The sequence below is a fragment of the Excalfactoria chinensis genome, chromosome 1, assembly GCF_039878825.1.
Source record: "Excalfactoria chinensis isolate bCotChi1 chromosome 1, bCotChi1.hap2, whole genome shotgun sequence".
NCBI classification, from domain to species: Eukaryota; Metazoa; Chordata; class Aves; order Galliformes; family Phasianidae; genus Excalfactoria; species Excalfactoria chinensis.
The window spans coordinates 73,896,589-73,911,747 of record NC_092825.1 but is presented as its reverse complement, the minus strand read 5'-3'; the positions used below and the strand labels follow the sequence as shown (position 1 = coordinate 73,911,747).

General features: G+C 48.4%; 1 protein-coding gene and 1 pseudogene across 1 annotated transcript; one reads left to right on the top strand and one right to left on the bottom strand.

Moving 5' to 3' along the window:
• Positions 1 to 2,062: 2,062 nt before the first annotated feature.
• Positions 2,063 to 9,780, bottom strand: LPAR5 (lysophosphatidic acid receptor 5). The gene is made up of 2 exons (XM_072355218.1): positions 9,412 to 9,780; positions 2,063 to 3,674 (listed from the first exon to the last, which is right to left on the bottom strand). Exon 2 carries the CDS (start codon positions 3,545 to 3,547, stop codon positions 2,435 to 2,437), a length of 1,113 nt encoding a protein of 370 aa, XP_072211319.1. The 5' UTR covers positions 3,548 to 3,674; positions 9,412 to 9,780; the 3' UTR covers positions 2,063 to 2,434.
• LOC140252129 (protein Wnt-4-like) lies at positions 9,333 to 14,667 on the top strand (annotated as a pseudogene).
• Positions 14,668 to 15,159: the final 492 nt, after the last annotated feature.

Here is a 15,159-nt window from a genome sequence, read left to right as displayed (position 1 = left end):
CCATTAAGAGACTGGCTTTTCAGTTATTTATAATTTTTGTCAAAATATTTGAGCTAAAATTTCCTCTGCTGGAGGTGGTATATTTATAAAATGTTCCAGGTAAAAATAGTTCAGCTATTTTCAGAATGAAGCTACAAGAGAAGACGATGTTTTCCCATGTTCTTTCTGTGTCTGGGGGCATGCCTTAGCTTTGGCAGGTGAGCGGCCTCCTTCAGAGGAGGGCACTGGCCACCTGATAATTCATTCATACATGGCAAACTTACAGGCTCTGAGCAATCTCTGTTCAGCCCAGCTCTGGGGAGCGCAGTGCCTCCAAGGAAGGCCTTGTCACTGTGGGCTTGTCTTGCACTCACTGGCCTGGGGCTGACCCTTGTGACTGCTCCAGGCCTGATTCCAGTGCTGACGCACTGACTTCTTGGGATGACCTTGGATCTGCCTTGTCACCAGGGCAGGTCTGCAATCTGTACCCTCTACTGAGCCCAGCTGCTGTCACTGTATCCACCCTGATCACCTTGCTCAGGTGCAGTGGATGAGGCCTCAGCCTCCTCCTGTGCCTGGCTCTTGGCTGCCCTCCACTAGGGAGCAACTAGCCCTGCTGCTCCATCTCCTGCTGGGTGGGCAAGAAGAAGGGGAACGTGTACTGCCCTGGCACAAATGAAATCAGCTTAGGTCTGCCAGAATATGAGCACACAGGTGTGCATCCTCTCCAGCTGCATTGTGGCATGTGGTTCATATTCACATGACAAGTCCTTGATTTTCAAACCAAAAGTATCCCCCCAGCCCTTCTCCATCTCTCTCACTGCATCTCTCAGATCCCATTATATGTCCTTCAGCTGCAGGTGTATTTCAGAGCTGGCAGTCGGTGATGCGTATGCTGAGAAGGAATGTGCAACCAACTTGCCCAGGTTATGTTAATCCCAGGTCAGTTTGTAGCATAAGCGTCCCTTGGGGTGGGTCAACATCTATATCTGTATCTATCTATCTATATATATATATGCTACAGGATCAGTTGTAACAAGGTAGGTATATCTTCAAGGGAGACTGGCAATGTGGACTTAAACCTCAGTGCTTCCTAAAATGTACTTTAACACAAAGTCATGATGCATATCAATACCTCTTTTTCCCACAGGAGTCACAAGGCAGGGACTTGAAACGTGGTTCATATTGCTAATTCAGAAGGTCATCTAAGAATATGGACTTAACTCTGAACAACATTTCTCACCAGCTTCCCTAATCATTTCTTTAACTCTTTATAAGAACAACATCAACAACAAAACCCCATCTTCATATATACTGCAATGAACCAGCTCTGGGATGACCTGCGCTCTGCTGGAAACCAAAGAGAGGCTCAGCTACAGTGCTGGTGGGAAGGCAGCCGCTGGTCACAAGCAGGAGAGAGTAATGGGGGGTTCTGACAAGACCAGTGAACAGCTGGGCAGATTTATATGGCTTTAGCATGCAGTGTGGGCTGAGAAGCTTGTACAAACAGTGCAAGCAAATACACTTCACTGCAGCCTCAGTCTGTGACATCATTTCTCTTTGACTCTGAAAATCACCCAGACCTGAAATTAATCACTTTGCAGTCAAGTGACAAGAAAGTGCAAAGCACAAATGTCAGTCTGTTCTTCAGATATGCCAGCAGTATTGGCATTTTCCTTTTTCGGGGGCCGTTGTGAATGCTGGCTGTATTCTCAATTGTGCTAGTGTTCCCCAGGCTCTTCTGCTTGAGGTAAATGTGTAGTCACTGTGCTGCATGTGTGCGCACACTGCTACACAATCACATTTGGTGAACCTACAAAAGACTGCTTTGCTAAGGTCTGTGACTTACTGTGCAGTTAGGGATCTACTTCCTGCAAGAGCATTAAATACTCAGCTAGTCTCCTTCACCCCAACAAGAATTAATAAAAGCTTTGACTCTTTTGTATTATTTGACATTTATTTAGGTGTCCTAAACAGGACTTGTGACTGAAACTGAGGCAGCAAGTTAAAAAACAAGAGTAACAAAAACCCACGAAAGTTTCTCTCAGTCCTTTCTGCTAAATTCACTCTGTTAGCAAAGGGCATCATACCTGTGTTCTGATTGTTCCCCAGACTTTTTTATGTAGAAGTGCAGAAAGGAGGATGGAAGATCAAGGGAAGATCCATTTGCCATAAGAACCTCTGCTGAACAGACCTAGACACAGCATGCTTGTTTCGAGCACTTGTTCCCTTACTGTGTTTCCTGTACCAAAAGAGTCAAGTTGGGACCGTGTCATCAATGTATCTGTGTTTATTGAAAACAGCTTTTAATCCTTCAGCTTTGTCTCACCACATTCACTCACGTATAGCCTACCATGCTCTCTCAGTTGGCTAAGTAACACTGAGCTGCTTTCCACAGCCTTGATGTAATTACTGAATGGGCCACTCTGAAACTCAGCAATGGAGCTTTCTGTGGTTAAATTTCCGAGTCCTCAATAGGGCCATTCAAAAATACTGTAGTAGGAAGTGCTGGCACAGATTCACTGGGACAGTGAAAGTTTTCAGATGGTAACTGCTTTGCTGCTGAGGCAGCGTGGTTTCGGGTCGACTTTTGTTCCACAACCTGACTCCTAATCATCACTGTATCTGAGTGCCAGGTTTGTCCCCGCCGCAGTTTCTTAAAGGTGTTACGGAAACCTTCGGTACTGAAATAGTAGATCAGGGGGTCCAGTGTGCAGTTCATACTGGCCAACATCATTGTCACAATTAGCACCTCACGCACGGAGGTCTGCATTTGCTTCTCAACATCAATCACCCTGGCCTTTATCAAACCATATACAGCCAGGGTAGTATTGTAGGGCACAAAGAATATGACAAAGATGACCAGATTGACCAAGAGGAGACGAACTGTCTTCTGCTGCCGCAGTGTCTTAGGCTGCCTGGCCTGACAGAGCTCCCGAAAGATCTGAATAGAACAGTATGTCACAGAGCTCAGAGGCAGGAGAAAACCCAGGATTTCAGCCAGGACAACCAGAGGGAAGAGGTTTTTCTGCCACATGTCGTCACTAAAGCTTTCAAAGCACAGGTAAGTAGTCTGGTTATGTGACTCACAGTGGTTTTGCTTGTGGATTATGGCTGTGGGGATGGAGCCCATGAGGATCACGACCCAGACCACCAGGCAAAGGAGCCTGGCCACCTTGGGACGCCGCAGGTGCCGCCAGCGAAGTGGGTGCACAATGGCAATATAGCGATCCAGGTTGATGCACATGAGGAAGATGCAGCTACCGTACATGTTGATCTGAAAGACAGAGCCAGAGACCTGGCACAGGGTGTTGCCAAAGGGCCACTCATGGTTGAAGTAGTAGTAGAGCCGCAGTGGTAGAGGGAGCGTGAAGGTGAGGTCACTCATGGCCAGATTGAACATGTAGATCATCACCACTGATTTCAGGCGCAGGTAGCGAACAAATATCCACAGGGCCACCACATTCAGTGTCAAGCCTGTGATGAATATCAGAATGTAGCCAGGCAGGAGGAGTTTGTGGTAGAAGCTGTAATCCTTGCATGGCTGAGACACATTGGCAGCTGACATACCCAACAGAGATAACGAGAGGATCTCAGTGGGATGGCTGAGGCAGCTGGAGATCTAAGGAGGCCCAAAGAATGTCACTGAGAGAAGTCATTCCTCAAGGAAGCTGTGGACAGGTTGTTCTCTTCATCTGCAGAAAGAAAAGTTAAGTTGAAAGGGGAAATCTCTTTCAAGATCAAAATCCCGCCATATTGTTTTCTGTTGCAAGAACTCATAAAGAAACAGAATCAGTAAAATACACAGTAGAAAAGTGAGAGATGAAATGGCAGAATACAGAAAACAGACAACAGATTCAGCTGTACAGAATCTTGCACATGCCTCAGAAAATGCACATTGTTTCAATTAGTGCTGTGAGCACAGGCATGCAAGCAAGGGACAAAACAAAGGAATGCAAGGAAAGTAGAAGGGAAGGGCAAGGGGAAGGTAAGGGGAGGGGAAGGGGGAGGAGAATGAAAGGGGAGGGGGAGGAGGAGAGAGGAGAGGAGAGGAAAGGTGGGAAGGGAGGGAGAGAGGAGAAGAGGGCACACACATAGAGGGAAAAAATGCTGGCTGGATGGAACTTAAAAGATAATACCTTCATGGTCATTTTGTATCAGAAAAACAGGACTTTGTACATTGAATATAGATAAAAAGAATGACACTGCTATTAGACTCAACTCCACCCTAGTTCTCTTGAGTGAAGTAACTCGTAAATCTGAATCCCAGCTAAGGGCTTGACTAAAATGAATGAACTATATTAGATAGGTGCAGAGGGCCAGGAAAATCTAGCAATTTGACTCATATTTTCTAGGAATGCTAGTGCAAATGGGACCAGGACATTCATCTCAGTTCTGTCCATGTGTTAGACAATGTAAACACCGATACGAGTGAGCAGGGATGACAAGCAGAGAGTTATCAAATCGCCTGACATCCTTTTGTGTCATTGCACAGGTCCACCACCAAGCCAGCTTTCTTAGAAGAACTTTGACTGGATTGTTGAGATACATTTGAGCGGCTTTCACTTTTCTTTATAAATGATTGATAACTTTGTCTGCACAGACAAACCATTTTTGTCAGCTGTTATTCAAGAAACACCTCTAAACAATACAAGTATAGTCCATAGTATGTGAGATCAGTGCTTTACCTATGAGTATTCTGTCTCAAATAATGGAAGATGAAGGAATAATGTAAGAACAGTGCAGTCACTCCTTAAGTTTTCTTCTTGTTTTCAACAACTGTAGCCCAATAGTTTCCTGAGCCAGAGGTGAAATGTTTATATTTAATTGCTCACATTTGTTATTTGCTTCGGTTGTTTTCTGGAGCCACATAAAATTTATCATCAACAACATCTAGTGAGAGGAGCACCAACCAACGATTTCCACAGCTTAATTACATCTCATGTGAAGAACAACCATCCTTGAACCAATTTTGAATCACCACCATCTGGATTCTGCTTCTACTTCAAATAGTGGAAGAGGAAGTGAAATAAACAAATAAATAAATCCTTATTCACTTTCACTTTATCACTGATGATTTTGTAAACCACCATGCGTTCTCTCAGTGACCTTCTCTTGAGGTTAAAGGGTCCCGGTTTTCTTAGTTGTTCCTCTCAAACAAATCATTCTCTACATTGGAATGTCCTTCTTTCCCTTCTCAGAACCTTTCCACTTCCGTTACAGACTTTATAAGCTTTGTGGTGAAAGGCTCAAACTGTGAAACACATGAAGTCCGAGATGTGCATGGACTGAGCTGGGTAAGAGCAAACCACCCTTCTGCTAATTTTGTTCAGTGCAGATATCAGACTCCCTGGTCTAAAATGCCTGCAAAGCCTTTTCTCAAATTGTATCTGCTAGTGACTCTTTAAAAGCAATTTTAACCAGGAGTTTCTACACCACAGTTAGTCAGCCTTGTCACCCTTGAGTTGTTTTTAGACCACTGGGGTAAGAGCCATGTGGTTTCAGAGATTTACTAAGTGCTTATTTCATTGTACTGCATTATAACCCTTCTTAACAGCATTTTGCTCTCAGACAGTCCTTTGATGGATTTCCCCTCAAGGAATGTTTCAGCCATGGAAATCTCCCAGATTTTCCTGTCAGGAACAGCAGTGTAATAAATCTGTTGGGTTTTCTACTTGCCATCACCTTTTCCTTTTTCTGAATGCTCTTTCTTTATGTATTTAGCCTGTAAGCCTTTGAGACACCAGATAGCGGAGTTCTGAAACCGGCAGTGTGAGAAACAGATTTCTTTTTTTTCTTTAAAGTGTTTGAGTTTCTTTCTTGTGGGTGGATGGAAGCACAGCAGCAAGTATCCATGAACTGAGCTTTACTAGAGACTAATACTGATGTAAGTAAAGATGGGGTGATAGCCTCAAATTTGACGTAATAGATACTGCAATCAGTGTCAGAGCCCCAGCACAAGATGCAATTCCTCCTTGGAAAAGAGGAAGCTGTGGGAGCAGAATGTTCCTCTCCAGAGCTCTAGAGGTACTGTTTTGACTGCTCGTCACTGAAGAGGAAATCTCCTGATATAGCAGGCTGGTGGTAGGGAGGCAGAAGCAGTGGAACTGGTTCAATTGTCAGTTAATGTTTTACAAGCCACATTCACTGTGGATATCTCTAAAAGAGCCTCAAGTACTCATTGCTCTACGTAAAAGTTGCCGAGTGGTCTCAAGTCATCAGCTGTGCATGGAGGCAATGGTAGCACAGCACGAATGAGCAATAGAAGAAAAGCAACCAAAGAGATACTTTCACTCCAGTGCTCTGCTACAGAAATCATCCCTGTGATGAGATGCTCAAAATCCTGAAGGAACTTCCTATTTGGCAGCTGACCTTAGGTAGCCTGTGAGATGAAGGAAGCATCTTACCTCACAGTGCAAATTGCCCTCAGCCTTTCACCCAGTAGAGACAGAAAAGAGTCAAACTGCAGACAGCCCTTCCTATCACACTTTCAGGTAGAAATTGAATTTGTTGCTCATGTTCTTGCTCTGGTAGGGAGCATGGGAAATAACATGGACATGCAAGCAACCATGCACACACACTAAGAAACTTCTGCAAGGGAGGAGCAGAAGAAACTAAAAGGAAGGAAGAATACTGGTGAGGGAGGAAGAGCTGCTGGTAGAGGTGCGAGATGGGGGCAATGCTATGTGAAGAGAGAGGAAAACATGATGATAAAGGGTTGGTAAACAAGCTGGAAGCCAGTTAAAGTGAAGGTGTCACAACCCCCTCCCACATACACCTTCCTGTGACCACCCTATAGGTACCACAGTCAGCCACATGCCTCCTGTAAGTGCTCAGGAGCTGCTCAGGGCCCTGTCTGGCATGGGGTGCTCCCAAAGGCTTTGGGCCAGGCTGCTCTGTGATGTCAGGGCACCAGCAGAAGATGAGGTACAAGTCAGTCCCAAGGCAAGCACCTCTTGTCATAGGCAGCAAAAAAGCTGTTAGACCACAAATCTTTGAGTTTGTGACTTGAGTTTTCCTTGCACAGGATAAAAAACCCTAGCTATACTTCCTTATGGAGGCTGGAACAGGCAGGCATGCCTAAGGTGAGGTTAGATGAGATGACTCTGCCTGGTCCTAGGTATTTTCTCTCCTCACAGTCCCTTACCTGAGCCTTATTTGTCTAACACCACAAAAATAATGAAGTACCACAGCATTGTAGGACACAAGTTTATTGTAGAATGGTTTGTTGTTGGAGGGGATTTTAATAATCATCTAGTCCAAGCAGCTTGCCATGGGCAGGAACATCTTTCACTACATCACATTGCTCAAAGGCCCTTCTAACTTGGCCTTAGACATTTTAAATGATGGAATGTCTCTCTTACAACCCCCCTTTATATTTATTAAGGTTGCAGTGAGGTTTCCCCAGACCTTCTCTTCTCCAAGCTGAACAAGCCCAGCTTATTCAGAATCATTGAATCATTAAGGTTGGAAAAGACCTCTAAGATCATTTAGTCCAACCATCTACCTGCCACCAGTATTGCCCACTAAACCATGTTGTTTAGTATGACATCCACATGCTTGCTGAAAACCTCCAGGGACAGACGACTCAACCACCTCCCTGGGCAGCTTGTTCCAATGCCTGACAACTCTTTCAGAGTAGAATTTTTCCTAATAGCCAAGCCAAACCTTCCCATTCCTTCTAGCCTTATCCATCATTACATAGGAGAAGAGGCTGACCACCACCTCCCCACAATATCCTTTCATGCAGTTGTAGAGAGCCATAAGGTTACCTCCTCCAGTCTGAACAATCCAGTTCCCTCAGCCACTCCTCATGACTTGTGCTCCAGGCTTCTCACCAGCTTCATTGCCCTTCTCTGGACATGTTCCAGGGCCTCAATGTTTTTTCTTGTAGTGAGGGGCCCAAAACTGAACACAATCCTCATGGTGCGGCCTCACTAGAGCTTAGTACAGAGTTAAAAATCACCTCCCTGCTTCTGCTGGCTGCACTACTTCTGATACCAGCCAGGATGCTATTGGCCTTCTTGGCTGCCTGGGCACACCACTGGCTCATATTCAGCTAGCTGTCAACTAACATCCACAAGTCCTATTCCTCTGCACTGGTCTTCCAGCCACTCTGCTCCAAGCCTGAAGTACTACCTGGGGCTGTTGTGGCCGAAGTGCAGGACTATGTTAAAGCTCATACAATTGGCCTCAGCCCAGTGATCCAGCCTGTCCTGTTCCCTCTGTACAGCCTTCCTACCCCCAGGCAGATCAGCATGTCCTCCTTAGTTGGTATCATCTGCAGACTTACTGAAGGTATACTCAATCCCCCCATCCAGATCATCAGTCAAGATATTAAAGAGGTTGGGTCCCAATACTGACATCTGAGGAACACTATTCACGACCAGTCACTGGACTTAACTCCATTCACCACCATTCTCTGGGCCCAGCCATCCAATCAGTTCTTTTTACCCTTTCTGTACCTGTCCAAGCCACGGGCTATGAGCCTCCCCAGTAACCTTCCCCTCAACCTTTCTTTACAGGAGAGGTGCTCCAGCCCTTTGATTGTCTTTGTGGCCCTCTCCAGGACCTGGTCTAACAGCTCTGCAATCTTTCTTGTCCTGAGGGTCCCAATTTGGATACAGTACTCCACAGTCATGAGAGCAGAATAGTTATGTGCGGGGTAGAGAGATGAGGTGAAAAAAGAGAGCTAGAAAATCTTGCCAAGCATGCCACAGGGTCACCGTTTCTGGGAGTGATTTGTCATGTAATCCCTGGTGCACCCTGAAGCTGCCTGTGGATGCAGGCAGAGAACACAGAGTTGAGTGGCAAAAGAGTAGAGTGGTGCAGATGAGAACACAAATTACACGAGCTGGTTTAGTAGATCTGCTGCCAAGAGGAAATAAATAACGAAGAATGTGCTAGACTTCAAAAAATAACCCACATAGAAATTAGAAATGGAAGCAGATTTTTTGTAAATGATTATGAATATTTATGAATTATTTTTACTCACTCTGGGTGGTATCTAAGCCTTAATTTTCACCTTTCTTTCTCTAAATATGAAATTAGATTATCACGGTGATTAGAATAGCGGAAGCTAGGATTCAAGACCGGGCTCAAAGCTATGTATACAACCCACAAGACTGGGTCCTGCTGGCACTGCAGCTCCATAGAGGTATCACCCATCCTTGCCTCCTAAGGACCTGTGGAAGAGGACTTCCAGTGCAGGCAATATGGCAAGCAAACTCTGCAGCCTTCCCAGACTCTTAGCATTGCAGGACCCCAAGGAAGCCTGCATTTCAGTAATTTGGGATTTGCCACTCAATTCATCTCTGTGACTGCAGAGTTGTAGAGGATTTTCTGGATACCCTATGGTCATCCGTGTCAGCACGTGCTCCAAGCCCCCAGACCTGTGCCATTCAGCTAGCAAGCTGCCTCTGTCCCACTTACCTCTCTGTAGGAGAAAAGCCAAGGGTGCATGTGGGCTTGGTGTCTGATCGTTTCTGCCACAGCAAAGGTTTTTGGTTCATTTGGGCACCAGGACGGCAGCTTGAATCACAATAGGAGCGGGCAGGCTCTTAAGGCACTTGCTAATCCAAATCTCAGCTGTCCCCGCTGCGCCACAGCTGGCTCTATGTCTGCAAGCTGCTGCTCATCTCTCCTCTCTCTCACTTCCTGACACACTTCATTCTGGCCACAAAGCATGAACTTTGAAGCATGATCCTATGACAGTAAACGCAATTGTGAAAGAACAACACCCAGGTGCACTCACAGCTGAGGAGGCATGTGCTTGGTCCGAATGCCAGATATTTGTTCTTCGCTACTGTGCTAACACGGCCACCCCCACAGCTGATGAGGAAAAAGGAAAACATCCCCTTCTCTACAATATTGCCAGACAGAAGTTTGAAGTGAAATACGGGAAGTGAGAGTTTGTGCAGGCACACAAACCGTGAGTGGCAGGGTCCCAAAATAATCCAGCTCTGCAGGGGTGTCAGTGTCTGCAGAAGGCAAAGGCTACGAGCGAGTGTCCCTGTCCTTAGAAGGCACAGGAGGCACAGTGCTAGCAGAGCATGAAGGCTGGAGTAGCAGGACACTGGGGACTCAGTACCACCTGGCACAGCTGCTTCCTGGTGACTTGCTTTTGCTTTGCAGTTCCTAGCACACTGGATGAGACACTCCCCACTCCCCACGTCCTTCCCCAGGACAGCTGCTACCTGCTGTCCCAACACAAGGAGCCGTGCCTGTGGGCTCCCAGCTTATCCACCTGTGAGCTGTCACAGCCTGTGTTTAACTTTCTCACACCCTGTGCCCCTTGTTCTGCCTCATCCAGGGAGCGGTGCAATGAGGAATTATACAACTTTCTGCTGCTTGTACACCCTCAGAGGGGACAGTGGCACCCAAAATGCTGATCTCACCTGTTTTAGTGTCTCTCTCTTTCAACCAGACCCCTTTCTCACTTCCTCATTGCCGGGATTTTTGTTCTCAGGGCTGTTTGTGTCTTTGCAGTTCCCGCCAAGGCTCAGTACCACGAAAGGCCTGCAGATAACTGGGGGCGGGGGCTTCCCCCTTTGCAAAAAGTCCCTACTGCTGTCTGCAGGGCCTTTCCCCTCCCTCGCACCCCTCACTGCTTGCGCACACGCCTGAGCCTGGCAGCCCAGCCATTGCCATTAGTGTCAGAGGAGCCCCACAGCATCCCTCACCCCACGGGGATCACTCACCTCAGCGGCTCTCACATAGCATGAACAACCTGCTTCTGGGCCCAACCGCCCCTCCAGGGCTTGGCTTACAGGGGAGAGAAGGTACCCTGTCATTCCCCACTGCTGCCCAGCTGACAGCAGGTAGGACCAGATTTCCGGGATGTGTGTCGGAGGCTACACCCCAGTGCTGCAGATCCCAACATGCCTGACGCCCTGCCGTGCCGGAAAGCAGGAGCTGGGACCAGAGCAAAGCTGGAAGGATAAGCGGAGAAAAGAAAAGCTCCACTGCAGCAGCATGATTTTGAGGGAATGGCTGAGCACAAATGCTCTTCAGACCTCACTGCGTAGACAGATGTGGATGAGCACAGAAAAGGGGTTAACCCGCATGTTTAATGTTTTTATTTTTGGTCGGGATGAGGGGATTGAGTGCACCCTCAGTCAGTTTGCAGGTTACTCCAAACTGGGGGGACATGCCAATCTGCCTGAGGGTAGGGAGGCCCTACGGGGAGATCTGGACAGGCTGGATCACTGGGCTGAGGCCAACTGTATGAGCTTTAACAAGACCAAGTGCCAGGTCCTGCACTTTGCTCACAACAGCCCCAGGTAACGCTACAGGCTTGGGGCAGAGTGGTTGGAAAGCTGCATGGATGAAAAGGATCTGGGGGTGTCAGCTGAACATGTGCCAGCAGTGTGCCCAGAAGGACAAGAAGGCCAACACTGAAAGAGTTGTCAGGTTGGAACTGGCTGCCCAGGGAGTCAACCATTCCTCCAGGTTTTCAAGAAAATAGACAACGTTGCTCTGAGTGCTAATGGTTAAGTCCTATGGTGGTGGTGGGTAAATGGTTGGAATAGGTGATCTTAGTGGCCTTTCCAACCTTCATGATTCTATGTGGGCATGCAGAGGAGGTAGAAGAAACATAAAAAGGCCAGATCCACAGTCTCACTCTCTGAATCATTCAGAGAGAAAAAGCTGGAATCTGGGCCTGTGTGAGGATTTTTACATTGCTGAGCCATCAGCACAGCTAGAACTGGCCAGATGAGGTAACAGCAGTCTTTGCCCCCAGGAGGTTTCAGCCCCACGGTCGCACAACCCACACACCCTACTAAGAGGAGCAGCCACCACACTGTGCCTTGCTGGGAGGAGGGAACCCTCCTTCCTGCTGCAAGGGGCTGGAGGGAGACCTGTCAGAGAAAGAGCTAAGAAAGCTGGGAAGCAGTTGGGCTGTCTGCTGTAGCTATGAGGGTAGAGAAGAAGAATGTCCATCCCGGAGGAGGCAGATGAGGGAGTGTCAATAAGGACAGCAGTGGAGCTGAGAGAAGTGGCAACTCTTCCTGATTCTGCGCTCGGGGTCTGACTGACAAGGCAGGGAGATACACTGTCTGGGTGACAATGTGTCGATGAGCTGGTTGGTGCCTTTAGCACCAGCTGACTGATGCTGCCTGGCTTCTTTTGCATGTAAATCTTTGCTCATTGCTGCTGGAGTGACTTGTCTATAGAGAAAGATGATCAGATCGTCTGTCTATAGGACATTAGAGACTGGGACTCAGGCAATGGCACAACCCCGAGCCATGTGAGCTCCCTGAAGGATACTCATCCCAGAGCCCCAGTTCAGAGCTTTCCCATCGTTCTACCAGAACTGTAGTGGACAGTACTGCACAAACACCCTCAATCCAGCAGCTTTCTGTAGGCCACCCAGTCTCCGATGCTGGTAGGCACACCAGGGCTACCCACAATCATCACCTGGGGCAGGGGCTACCCGTGATGTGCAGTGATGTGCAGGATGGGATTTGGGCTGCTTCTTGGTGGATGAAGGCAAAGTTTGGCCAGGGCCAGAATGGACACAGTGTGACTGCTTGTGTGATGCTGATCCCATGCATCATGTCCTTGCTGTGACCTAGTTGCAAACACACTTTGCACTCATACTATCTGGATTGAAAAGTCACCTGGGGAGGTGCTGTCTGCAAAGAAACAGGCAGATCTGTGAGAAAGGGGTGGGAGAAGAAACCTAGGCAACACAAATACAATGCATGAGAAGGTGCATCTCTGGGAGCATGAAGGGAGTGAGGCAGTGACACTGGAGAGTCACAGACAGGGGAGCAGAAATGTCCACTCTGGCACAAAGGAGGGTGCGCATCCCCCTCCCTGCTCATTTTTACTCTAAAGTAAGGCTGTAGAGGACTAATCCTCTGCCATCCTGCCCCACAAGTACCACTCCAAGCAGATGTCCCTGCAAGGGGCCCTATAGGGCCCTGTTGACTCCACAGCTTTGGCAGGGTGGGTGGAGGAGCAGGTCTGAGTGTGCCGGCAGCAGGTGGAATCCATGGAGGCAATGAGGTGAGGAACAAAGCCGACCACTGAAGAATGTCAGCATCAGTTTTGCTGGTGGAACTGTTCCACTCTGCAGGGGCTGCAGGCCTTTGGCAACACACCAGTGCCTTCCCCTTCTCCACAGCCAAGTGCAGAGCTCAGCAGGTCTGTACATCTTACCGTCTTGTTTCAGGCAAGTGGGAGGCTGCCTTCATTCATGCCATCTCCTCAGTGGGTGTTGTCTTTGCTGTGACTCATGCCTGCTGCAGTGGGGTGCTGGAGAAATGTGGCTGTGACCACAATATCTGAGGAGGCAGTCCTGAAAGTGATGGAGGAGTCCAGAGGCAGAGAGTGGGTGGCAGAGGACAAGGTCCATGGGAGAGGATCACCAGGGAAAGAGGCAACATTTTGTTTCACAGCCCTTCTGGCATTCCTCCCAGGGTTTCTCACTCTTCATCTCATGGTTGTTTTCCCCCAGCAGGTTTCCAGTAGTCAGGCTGCTCTGATAACCTCTCTTATGGGATTGCTTTTTCTCTTTGTGGACAACCCCGAGAGGAGCCATGGTGTTTCCTCCAGCCAAGCTCTCATGAACATGCACAATAATGAGGTGGTGTCACCTCATGGTCACAAAACCATGACAAGTGGGGAGGAAGGTAAAGGCAGGAACAAGAGCTGGGAAGCAAGCCTACTTTCTAGAGCTTCTTCTTTTTAATTTTAGGGAATCTGGGGAATTCATGAGCTCACAAAGCAGGTTTGTGTCCTGCTCCCTTCCCTTCCTCTCCCATCTCTTTTTCCCTTCCCTTCCCTTCCCTTCCCTTCCCTTCCCTTCCCTTCCCTTCCCTTCCCTTCCCTTCCCTTCCCTTCCCTTCCCTTCCCTTCCCTTCCCTTCCCTTCCCTTCCCTTCCCTTCCCTTCCCTTCCCTTCCCTTCCCTTCCCTCCCCTCCCCTCCCCTCCCCTCCCCTCCCCTCCCCTCCCCTCCCCTCCCCTCCCCTCCCCTCCCCTCCCCTCCCCTCCCCTCCCCTCCCCCCTTCCCTCCCCTCCCCCCTCCCCTCCCCTCCCCTCCCCTCCCCTCCCCTCCCCTCCCCTTCCCATCCCTTCCCTTTCTTTCCATTCCCTTCTCTCCCCTTCTCTTATCTTTTTTCCTTCCCTTCCTTTCCCTCCCCTCCTCTTTTCCCATCCCTTTGGCTAATCTTGCCCTGATGTCCCCATTCTGTCCTCACAGGAACCTGTAGGGGAACAGTCATTGCCTAGTGCTCACAGGAACAGGTGCCCCACAGGTTGTCTCAGTTCCATCTGGCAGCTGTCTTCTGCTCCCCAAGCCCTCCTGGCCCACATGAAGGTGGAGTGCAAGCGCCATGGCATGTCCCACAAGGTGTGCACATACTGAAAGGTCATGCCTTTCTGCAAGTTGGGCAGTGTCCTGAAGGAGAAGTTCTGAGGGAGTAATAGAGGTTTGCTCCCAATGATTTAGTTCGTACAAGCTGCTGGTGCCCAAGAGCAATTGTTTCAAGCCTTACACAGCTCATGACCTGGTTTATCTGTTGGCCAGCCTTTGGCACTTCTGACCACCAGTGCAACAGGACATTTGCAGCCATGGATGACTGCAAGCTCCTGTGCTGCTGCAGGGGCTTCCTCACAGCCCAAGCTGAGGTGGTAGAGCAGTGCTGGCACCTTGTGGAGGTGTACAACTGCTACTGGTGAGGCAGTGGGGCTGGATGGAGTCCATGAAGACAACAGTCCAGAGAGGTCTGTTGCATGGGGGAAAACGGAAGGGTGTAGGGGAAGCCTGCTCCCTGCTTGGCATTCTGTCTTCAGCCTCACTGGGTTTCTTGTGGTTTAATTTATTTTCAATACAGTGTTGGAGGACACAGGCCCCGGAAACCTTTAAACCTTAGAAATAAAGCAGCTGTGAAAGAAAGCAAAATGAATACATCAATTCCTTCCTCACAAATTCTGTTTAGGACCTGCAGGGCACCTGGCTTTGCTCCCACTGGGCTGGTAAGGTGTAATGCCCTGATGGAGGCCTCATCCTCAGAATATCATCACCCAAGCCATGTGTGCTGCAGTGAGTGAGAGCCACCAGGGAGCCATGTAGGAGCAGGTGGAGAGCTACCTCTGACTAGAGGGGTCACTGTGGATGTGACAAAGTGGCAGAAGCAGAGAGAAAGGAGAAAATTAGATTTATGGGCTCTT